The sequence below is a fragment of the Gymnoscopelus microlampas genome (assembly GCF_963454915.1).
Source record: "Gymnoscopelus microlampas genome assembly, chromosome: 21".
In the NCBI taxonomy this organism is placed as follows: Eukaryota; Metazoa; Chordata; class Actinopteri; order Myctophiformes; family Myctophidae; genus Gymnoscopelus; species Gymnoscopelus microlampas.
In genome coordinates this window covers 16,682,441-16,692,880 of record NC_139958.1, presented here as the reverse complement: position 1 = coordinate 16,692,880, position 10,440 = coordinate 16,682,441, and the positions used below count along the sequence as shown (strand labels likewise).

Sequence of the window (10,440 nt, the reverse complement as noted above, 5' to 3'; positions counted from 1 at the left end):
GGCTATTTGAAAATAGCAGATCTACAAGCTCACAATGTGTCACATCACGACATGTTGTGAGCTTGTAGGTCTGCTATTTCCCCAAAAATATTGGGGAAAGAAATATTTATTTTGAACAATTATGTTCAAGAAATATCTATTCTTTAAACATAATTAACAACACAAATCTTGTATGGTGGTCCCTGGCACAAAATATTTCAAGATGGGGGTCTACGGACAAAAATGTATTAATCTGGGGGTCCTTGACATGAAAAAATGTGGGAACCACTGGTTTAAAAAACTTTAGGAAGCAAGCCCAAATAAGCAACTAAAACAAGCCCAAAGTCGCTTGGGATGAGATTGGTTCAGTAAGAAGATGTGTTTGTGCTCAGGGAGCACATTGAGGATACCCAATTTGATATCGACAGCCATCATTTTATGTTATTGTCATTAGTTGTGTCTCAATTTTACAAATTGAGGCTTCACCACATCGCTAAACTATAAATTGGCAACACTGCAAAAGTTGTGCAAAACAGTTGTCATAATTGCTTTCAACTGTCTTAGAGTGTTATGTGTGTGTTATGGTTTTAGTGCCATTAAAATATAGAACACAGACTGTCAGTGTCTCATACCGATTTCATTTGTATTTACTGTTTTTGTAAAACTATGCCTAAACCTAACCTTAACCCAACACTAACTTCAGTAAAACTATGCCTAAACCTAACCCTAAACCTAAAGGCCTTTGCAGAGAGGGTGCGATTGGTCAATCAGTTTTTACCGCATGCGAAAAGACGCATTAATCGAATTGGGTTTGATTGAGAGAAAGAAAACGCACCGCTGCAGCCACTTGCCGCACGGCAAATTCGGAGCCGGTGTGCATGAGGTCATAGAGAACCATGTGTTCTTTTAAAAAATGATATTGTCCATTTTTTTCGTGCGAAAAATCGCACCCTGTCTGCAAAGGCCTTAACTCTAACCCTAACCCTAACCTCAGTAAGACTAAACCTAACCCTAACCCTAACTTCAGTAAAACTATGCCTGCCAGTGAGCCAATCAGACACAGGTAACCCATAACGTTTGTGGAATTCATAATGATGTGTCACTCCAATGAACTACATCGGCCAATGAGGTATCTATGTTTCTATATGTATGCTCCCCACCCCTTTCTATATGTATGCTCCCCACCCCCTCTACTCGGCCACACCCATGGTGGGCGTGGTCAGGAATAAGGTGCATAAAGCTTGGCATCAATCCAGGGCTCTCAGATCGGTCACCATGAAGATACTGGGGATATTGGTAGTCGTTGCCCTGTTCCTGGAGACTGTCTCCACCGCGTCTGTAAGTTTGACATTTCTCCAGTCATATGAAGTGTTAGTTTTTGTACTTTACATAAATACATCTGATGCAATTTGATTTAAATATAATTTAAACATGATCTCTAAAATAGAGACAGTGGTTCTAAAAGGGTTCCAGGGGGTCCCATGCAAAATTAGTTAATACTGTATAGCATCCAAATCAGTTTAACCACTTTAACCCTATATACATTCACTATTTGTAAATAGACGATCTACAAGCTCATGCATTGTGAGCTTGTAGATTGGCTATTTTCAAAATATCTTGATATATTTTTTTAAACTTGTAATATTTTTGATACATTTTAACAGCACAGATATGGGGGTCCCTGGCACAAAATATTTTCAGATGGGGGTCCACGGCAAAATACATATTGATTTGGGGGTCCTTGACATGAAATACATTTTCAGGACTTTTGACCTTGACAGCTGTCACTTTCACCAAATATTTAATGTTTCATTTTATTATTATTTATGTTTATTTGGAAGGGACAGCTCATATTACTGAACACCACGTACAATGCTGTGTAAATACACCAGATTTAGCATGAATGCTAATGTCCATCCGTAGTGCCCATACAGAAAACAAGCAACATTACAAGAAAGAGCACATTGAAAGGCTACAAACAGAAGAAAAAAACAACTGTAAAAAAAGGCCTAGTTTTGACCTAAAATACAAGACAAAAAAAAACAACATTTTTTTTGCCAATGTTTGATTGTCCATGATCCATTATTTTAGTTGGGCCTTAAAATATGTAAAGGATGGACACTCTTTATTGTACAGCCATGTGCATAATTGATCATTGAAAAATCCTGTGCTGTCTTGGAATAAACAAAACACATCGCCATGACACGTGGTACCAACATCCGTTCTCGAACCAACTGGTTCTGGAACAACTTCTACCTCTAAGATTCTTCATTTTAATTTAATGTATAGCTAGGAGTGGTGTACACAGAAGGAGGCATGGTGAAAGGGGACAGCATTCGTCTTGGATTTGGTCGTCGTATGGACGTCTTCAAGGGAATTCCTTTCGCTGACATCCCTGGGAGGTTTGAGAAGCCTAAGCCTCACCCCGGGTGGGATGGTGAGTAGAAACTCATTCAACATCTTATTGAATACTTCTATGGATTCAGTTGCATTCATTGTAAGTCTACTAACTGAATGACAAAGTGGTACATTTTAAGTTAAATATACTGTGACATAATTATTTTGTCAAAGGAGTCCTCTCTACAAATAATTTATTTATTAGGACAGACTGTTGAAAAACTGAGTAAATCGAATAAGTATTCCAAATGAGGCTACAGCAAGTAGGACTTGTTACTCATTTACTTGAGTATACCATGCACAGTATACATCTGCTGCTATGCTCACGCACCTTAGTATCTTATCTCAGGTGAGGTACCATGTGTAAACATGTAGATAATTTGTCATTTTGTTCTAGTTTTTTTCTTGTCCCCCCCCCCTTCTTCTTCTTCCCTTTCTTTCTTCTATGGAAATAACGATACGATGGGAACTATGCACAGAAACGAATTTCACCCTTCTTTACTCTGTAAACCTGTAATGTGACAATGAAGCTGATTCTGATTCTGATACTTCCCTGCCCAGACCATTCCTGCCACCATTGCAGGGGACTGAACTGGCAACCTTCCTGTCACAAGAATGAATGTTCCTTAAACCTTTAGGCTACCACCTGCCCGATCACCGCTGTTTCTTGTCTCAGGTGTTCTACCGGCCAAAGAATACAGACAGAGATGCCTTCAGAGCACCCTGACCATGACCTCTACCCGTGGCTCAGAGGACTGTCTTTACCTTAACATCTGGGTTCCTCAAGGCCGTACAGGTATAACCGCAGTGCTTTTAATTCTTCCATAAAAGATACATGTCATTTCTGAATAACTGCTTAGCAAAGTGCAGTAAAATGTTGGGTCAAGGAAATGCATGGAGTGTCACTCACTAGGGTGTAAAACGGTGTCCCTCCGGTGCTCTTCAGTTTGGGGATCCTGATAGTTTATATGAGCCATGAAATAGTGAAAGCTTTTTAAACCTATTACCCTCTTGAGTACCTCGCAGTACCTCCAGTAACTTTGAACTAGAGTATCATGTTATCAAACAAAATGTAACAAATGACAAAATATCTGGTCCTTCTCTTACTAGTATCTACTAACCTGCCAGTCATGGTTTGGATCTATGGAGGAGGATTCCTTGCCGGAGGTTCTATGGGACCTAATTTCCTGGATAACTATCTGTACAGCGGACAGGAGATTGGTGATAGGGGAGATGTCATTGTAGTGTCAATGGGCTATCGGTTGGGAACCCTGGGCTTCCTCAGTACAGGAGATTCCAGCTTACCTGGTACGTTTTAATGTATTTTCTATTTTATACCACAGTATATAAAAGGCCATGTACTGAATTCAGTTATATCAGAAACACATGTTTTACTTCCCAGATATGTGGGTGTTTCTTTGAAGAAAGCTGCTTCTAGCTCATAGCAGTTTCTACGTTAACAGGAAACTATGGACTGTGGGATCAACATGCTGCCATTGCCTGGGTACACAGGAATATTCGGGCCTTTGGAGGAAACACTGACCAGATCACAATCTTTGGCGAGTCTGCTGGTGGCGCAAGTGTCAACTTCCAGGTTAGCTGGACATTTGGCTTGTATATATAATATATATATGGTATATAAAGGTATTATTATAGGACCCGTTCTTGGTTTTCTTTTACTGATTAAGGATATGATTTTTTTCTCTCTCTCTCCACAAACAAGATTGTCAGTCCTCACAATAAAGGGCTGATCAAGAGAGCCATCAGCCAGAGTGGCGTTGCCCTTTGCCCATGGGCCGTTAACAAGAGCCCCCGGAAGCTGGCGGAGGAGGTAGCAAACAAATCCTCTCACCTGTGTAACCTTTCTGACTATACTTTGTATTATATATATTTTTTTTATTCATTCATATATCTCTGTTTGCCAATTACAGGCAAACAGTATGTAAACTGTATGACGGTCATTGTCAAATGACTCACAAGGGGGGGGGGGGGGAGTCATTTTTCTGCAACAAACAGTTGTAGCCAATTGCAATAGGATCTGAAACAAAATTTGTAAGAGCAAACAGTGTTTTGAAGACAATGAGAGAAAAAAAGGAGTGGCCCCATCTTCCTTGAACTAATTGGTGTGTTCGCTGTTAAGTTTGCTGCCAAGTGGTTTGTGAGATTAGACAGACAGGGGCGAAAACATAATCTCCACCTTCCGTCCTGGCAGAGATAAAAAGTGAAATAGGGGTGAAACCATGTTCAATCCCTATTTCATGCTGTGAATGTTTTTGTTTGTAGTAGTATTAAAGTATTAAGTATTAAGTTTTAAAATCCTGTGTTCTTCCCGATGAACATTCATCCTTATATATAGGTTGCGCTGAAGGTCAACTGTCCTACTGATGACAACATGGTAGCCTGTTTGAAAACGACTGATCCTGTGCTCCTCACCATGGCCGGAAATCCCAACCTCTCTAGCTCACCTGATAGTAAGTATACTTCACTAGACAGCCAGCTGCAAACAGTACAAAGCAAAGCAGCAAAATAGCAAACTGTGGACATTTATAGAACTGAATGTATCAAATCAATTATTTGGACATGATTTGGATTAAAAACACCCCCCACAAATCCATCTTGGTATACTCAAGGTACGTGAAATTGAGGTCAGGTAGGTAATTGTGGGCCAGCAATCGGAATTTGCCAATTAGGATGGAATATGAAAAATGGGACGGATCCGTCTTGATCTCTTGACTATAGAGATAATGGCCCTCATTTATCAACGCAGCGTATAAACCGGCGTATATTTTTCCATATATTCGGCCGTGCACCAACGTCGAAGTCACATTTATCAAAGGATCCTAAACAGCTGATCCGAGCGTACATCAGGTCGGGGCTTTGATAAATCTCACGTCTGAAAACGAGCGTCATTTAAATAACACGCCCTTAAATATTCTCAAAACGCCCCGATTTTACGACATGAAGACGAACCAGAATACGACCTAAGACATGAAAAGCCAATAAGAAATAGCTTCCCCCGATCGCCTCGTCACACACGCACACGCCCCTCTCTCTCTCTCACACACTCACACACACGCGCCTGCCTGTGTTTTTCATGTAATCCGCAGCGGTATCTTTGTCACTTAGGCTTAGCCTATATGAATGACATATTATGATAACAATCACATCGCCATGAATGGAATACGTTTGTATATTAATTTATTTACCCCATACCGAGCAGTGCGCGTTCAATTTACACTAAAATAAAGCAGTCAGACTCGGCCAGGCTGCAGTGATTCCGTGCCGCCACGTTAATAGAGATTGGAGCGTCGGGTTTATATCCTTAACCCAGCCAGGTTGTAGTCTTCATAACTCTCTATGACATAACGCCATAACATAGGACAAGCTACTGTAAGTTTGTAGTCCATGAAATGATCGTCGGGAGTCCCGAAAATGCGCTCGCATGAAGCGCTGTATATTTTGAAAATAGCCAATGCAACCGAATGACTGTTAAAGCAGTTTGTTTAAATTACTTTATAAAATGTTATATTTTCACAGGGATTATTTATTAGTGTAGATATACATTTTGGAGTGGATATATGTGTCCAGATGCCTGTCAGACCGTCAGACAATGCTGCTCCGCAGGTCTAGAATGGAATAAACGGGCGCAGCCAACGTCAACAACTGGTCTCGACCAGACGTGAGATCTCAGCGTAAAGTAGGATGAAGCCCACGTCAGGATATATTGATAAATGCCGAAAGGTGCGGTGATCTCGCCGTACGCTCATTATTCGGGCTGCACCGCGTTGATAAATGAGGGCCACTGTGTACCAATATATTTAAAAAAATGTTTTGCAAAAATCGGCCTCCTGGTGGCGCTATAATAGGGCAATGTTAAAAGGGTGGCATTTGTATCCTCAACGTAAATGCCAATGTCCGTGCAAACGCTGCTTTCATGATTTGCGGCATTTTGTTCAAAACGGGCCACTTCTGCAAACTTAAGATGTCAATCTTAGCCAATCAGGATGGAATATGAAAAATCTGAAAGATCACTTTCGTTGATTGACTATAGAGATACTGTGTACCAATTTGCGTGATGTTTGGACAAAATCTGTAGGAGAACTATCAAAAAATCTGCCTCCTGGTGGCGCTATAACAGGCTCATATGAAAGATTTGGGGCAGAGGTTCTGCTCTGGCATCCAGGGAGTGTGTGTGCACACTGCATATTTCGAAATATGCAGTATACACTGTACCAGTGATTCTTAAGCTTTTGAATATCAAGGACCCCCAGTTTGATATATAGGCCCTTTGATATCATTTTTTAAATCTCTGGGACCGCAATCTGTAAAATCCGAGTTAATTTAAGTCTGTGTGTGGCTGAACACTCTCAGAGTTACCCGTAAGGGTTCATTTTGACCCCTGGTGGCCCCCGGACCTGACGTTGAGAACCACTAACAAATTGAGTACAAATTAACATTATCTGCCCTCCTCCAGACCCCGTTGTGACCAAGCTGGAGATTGCTCCAGTGGTTGACGGAGACTTCCTTCCTGACCATCCTAGCAAGCTGTTCCACAACGCCGCTGACATCGACTATCTGGCTGGTGCCAATGACATGGACGGTCACATCTTCACTGCCATAGATGTCCCCTCAATCAACACCCCGCTGATCGACACACCTGTGTGAGTTCGTCTGACACAGAGGGAACCATGAAGCCCGAGCCGTTCATACTTCGTTGTACGCCGGTGTCGCGTGCCATTCCTTACCAAGGTGCCAAAGTACCAACAACTTAAGGATGCTGTTGTACAGCTTGGTTACAAATGCAAACAGCTTGTGTTCATATTTGGAAGCCGGTAATGTCCATACATTTGCTGTGAGAGGCCTACAGATTGCAGGAATGCCCAAGCCAAAAGCTAAGGCATTGGCAAAATTCTGTTCAGTGTCTGTGATAATTGGCAATCGCCACATATGGAGGAGGCGATGCTTCCTCTACCCGTGATCTGTATCCTGAAATACTTGTTCTCGTTGAGTTTTTCCAAGTTTGTGCATCTACTATTGTTTGTGTTCAAGAATTTCTTGTTAAATGTGAACGCAAATAAAGATGTTAAGTGTGTGTGTGTGTGTGTGTGTGTGTGTGTGTGTGTGTGTGTGTGTGTGTGTGTGTGTGTGTGTGTGTGTACACTGAGGTGGTATTATCTAAACGGTGTTTTACCATTAAACCAAATTTTCAAATAATTGCAGGGATAATGTTAAGAGACTCCTGGGTGCTTACACCAGGGAGAAGGGGCAGGCTGGTTTGGACAAGGCCTTCGACACATACTCCTCAACCTGGGACAAAAATCCTAGTCAAAGAGACATCAAACAAACTATCGTGATGATTGGGACCGACTACATCTTTATGATTCCTACGCAGGTTGCCCTCTACCTTCATGCTGCCAACGCCACGTGAGAACGTCTTTCTTAGGGTTCGATTTGTTTTTAAAAAACAGAGGGGGGGGGGGGGTATTTTCTTAACCACTTAAACCCTGTATACTTTATCGTATACGACAATAGCAAAAATTGCCGATCGACAAGCTCACAAGGCATCGAGATGCGTTTTGAGCTAGTAGATTAACAATTTTCACTATACAGTATACAGTGTATATATAAATATTATTAAGAAAAGATAGATTTAGACAGAATTTGACAAATAGAGACGCCACATGATGTTAACATACATTTTATATGAAATTGTGACATTATAAAACATAAATATCAACCATATCAAAAGGAAATATATTTAATTCAGTCTTTCCAAATGCAGGGATAAAATATATTCCCTCCTCTGGTTATAAAAATTGAGTGGGTCAGAGTCTCTTGCTCCCCCACCTCTGTGCAGTGGGGTTGAGCACATGGGAAGCTGATTGCCCTCTTAAATTAGACCCTAGAACGTATCTCCATATTCTGTTAAAATCATCCCCTGAGATCTGCTGATGCATTTTTTTTAAATTATATCCATGTTCCCTTCTTTCGAAGAACCGGTCGTACCTACTCGTATCTGTTCAATGAGCCTAACCGCCTGGGTGGTCTGGCGAAGCCCTACCCAAGCTGGATGGGTGCTGACCATATGGATGACCTGCAGTATGTGTTTGGAAAGCCTTTATCCACACCCCTGGGTTACTGGCCCAGCCACCGTGATCTCTCCAGATACATAATCGCCTACTGGACCAACTTTGCCAAGACTGGGTATAACTACAACTACAGACATACAACACAGCTACTCGCTCACGATCATCATTATGGCAATTTTAGCTTCAGTCATTGTTAAATCCCATGGCAGATCTGAGCAACAGAGGGACAATGATAAGACTATTGATAAGACTAAACATACAGTAATTTCTCTAATTCAGCTGCTGTTTGACTTGTCGTCTATACAGAGACCCCAACGTGGGAGGGCTTAATGTGCCCGTTACCTGGCCTGCATTCACCCATGCAACTGAGGAATACCTGGAGATCAATGCCAAGATGAACGGGAACTCTGGAAAGCGGCAACTGAGGCTGCGCTATGTCCAATTCTGGACTGTTTTCTTGCCCAACCTTCCATAATTAAAGGGATAAACGATTGTTAATAAACAAGCTTGAATTCAAATAAAATGGATAGATGTGATAAGACAGTAACAATTCATATATATATTAAAGCACTCCCTTTCTACACAGTGTACCTTACTTAAGTAGGTCTGAGAGGCTTATTGTCAGCCAGAGCGTGGGAGTCTATCCCCGTTTCACAATGCGCTAGACCTAAAATACCTCATGAAAAATGACGTTCTTATTTGTTTCTGGTCCTTTATCTTATCTCTAACTTCATGTTTTTGTTGGTTATTTTGAGAATCAGACCACCTGTTTCCAGTCAAGGTCAGTGTGCTTTGATCTCTAAACTGACAGGCAGAATGAGGTGCACAGTAAATCCTCAGTGTTAATTTACCTCCGAAGAGAGTACAAATGGAAGTAAATGGACAATTTAGACCCCCTTGGGTTACTGAGGTAGATAGGATATATATCCATATTTTGCTAAGAAAGGAAAATATATAGTATATAAAATATACAGACTATAAATGGATGAATAGCAACTCAAGAAGATATAAGATATACATGTAAGATATACTGAATGTATATTAACCCATTTAGGCCGGGAAAGTATCTGTGTCATTCTAGATTTCTTTGGCTATTAAAAAATAGCAGATATACAAGCTCATAGTGCGGCACTTATGAGCTTGTAGATCTGCCATTTTTTAAATATTTTGAAAATGTGTGCAAATCTTGTAATATATATGTTTTTAAGCAAACATTTGTAAAATATTTTGTTCCCGGGACCTCTAGAAGCAAAGATTAGTTAAAAATCTTTCAAAAAAATATATGTATTCAAAGATTTGCACAAAATGTTCAAGATTTAAAAAAGAATAGCAGATCTACAAGGCTACAAGCTTGTACAGTATATCTGCTATTTTTGAGTATAAAATAATGGTCATAGCTAAAAATCTAAAATGACAGTACTGTTACCGGTCTTAATGGGTTGATACAGAAGAATTGCAAATAGCAATAAATAATAACTATAACAATTCTGAGCTAGATACAATTAAATACATGTACAATAGCATGTGCTCTGTTGGTGAGCAGGTCATTACAGGTTAAAGACAGCTGGGTCCTAGTTCAGAGTTCTGATAGCCTGAGGGAAAGCCTCTCTGTCTCTCTAGAGATAATAATGATATGCCATATTGCAAATTATTGCTGTCGGATGGAAACCTTGCATGTCCTAAACCGTTTTCCATTTACTTTTCAGGAAAAGGAAAAAATGATCTGTGTTCAAATGGATCCAATGTAGTTATTAGTCACAAGCTCTTGTTAATACTTGTCATTGGTTAAATATGTATACAAACTCACAGACAGACTCAACCACTTTCAACCTGGTGTCCTTATTTTGCGAATGTCATATACATTAAGTGATTCTTTTTCTTTTTTTTTTATGTAAAAAATGAATTAAAAATAGCTGACCTAATGTGACTTTTGTACACCACTGTCATACAACGGTGTATAAAATAGGGCATTTGT

General features: G+C 40.4%; 1 protein-coding gene across 1 annotated transcript; it reads left to right on the top strand.

The window, feature by feature from the left end:
• Positions 1-1,254: 1,254 nt before the first annotated feature.
• Positions 1,255-8,940, top strand: LOC311037838 (bile salt-activated lipase-like; the record flags this gene model as incomplete). Its single annotated transcript, XM_084047128.1, has 11 exons — positions 1,255-1,317; positions 2,269-2,416; positions 3,053-3,172; positions 3,487-3,684; positions 3,840-3,970; positions 4,100-4,207; positions 4,733-4,847; positions 6,851-7,037; positions 7,597-7,800; positions 8,371-8,580; positions 8,772-8,940. The coding sequence occupies 11 exons, from the start codon at positions 1,255-1,257 to the stop codon at positions 8,938-8,940; spliced, it is 1,653 nt and encodes a 550-aa protein (XP_083903254.1).
• Between the last annotated feature and the right edge of the window lie 1,500 nt (positions 8,941-10,440).